General features: G+C 55.8%; 1 protein-coding gene across 1 annotated transcript in view; it reads right to left on the bottom strand.

The window, feature by feature from the left end:
• The window catches only part of ATOH7 (atonal bHLH transcription factor 7), a 723-nt gene extending 519 nt beyond the window's left edge, over positions 1–204 (bottom strand). Inside the window, exon 1 of the mRNA XM_077778693.1 lies at positions 2–204. Coding sequence (XP_077634819.1) covers positions 2–84 — 83 coding nt within the window. The 5' untranslated portion in view covers positions 85–204. The remainder of the gene's footprint in view (position 1) is intronic.
• Positions 205–595: the final 391 nt, after the last annotated feature.

Raw genomic sequence — 595 nt, 5'->3', positions numbered from 1 at the left:
CGTACCCGCGCACTCGGCGCCGCCTGCGCACGCGGGCGCGGCGCGCGCTGCCGCCGCTGGGTTGCTGGGCTTGCAGGACTTCATCCTGGGCCTGAAGGAGAGAGAGAGGCGCTGAGCTCAGTCGCCCGCTTAGGACCTGCGCGCGGGCTGGTCTATTGAGCCGCTCCCCAGCGTTGCTCTTCTGAGCAAGTAAGTCATACACAAAGCAACTCTCTTGGAGTTAGAGTTTACAGTGGGGAGTACGGAGCCCCGCCTTCTGTCCTAGTGGATAATCAGATTGATGTCTCTTTACTTGTCTAAATTTAGGGGAAACTGAGATGCTGAAGAGAAAGTCATTTTCCCAACGTGAAGTTGGAAAAGAGAAGGGAAGCTTCTTGCTGCGGAATTTGGTGTGCCTGGTTTAGGGAAGGCCTTTCAAGTCCTCTGGGAAAGACTTCTTTTTCAGGATGACGAAATCTTTCCAGATGCTCAGATAGGGAAGAAGCGCTTTTTCCTCGGTGGCTGTCGCAGAGTGCTGGGTGAATCTTTGAAGGAGGAGAATTTATAGCCGCGGGCTGAGGGAGGGAACAGGTGGTGGCAGGTGGGCGGGCGTCCC

This window comes from Crocuta crocuta, unplaced genomic scaffold (assembly GCF_008692635.1).
Source record: "Crocuta crocuta isolate KB4526 unplaced genomic scaffold, BGI_CrCroc_1.0 scaffold167, whole genome shotgun sequence".
Classification (NCBI taxonomy): domain Eukaryota; kingdom Metazoa; phylum Chordata; class Mammalia; order Carnivora; family Hyaenidae; genus Crocuta; species Crocuta crocuta.
The sequence above is the reverse complement of the archived record's forward strand: the minus strand, read 5'-3'. Positions and strand labels throughout refer to the sequence as shown.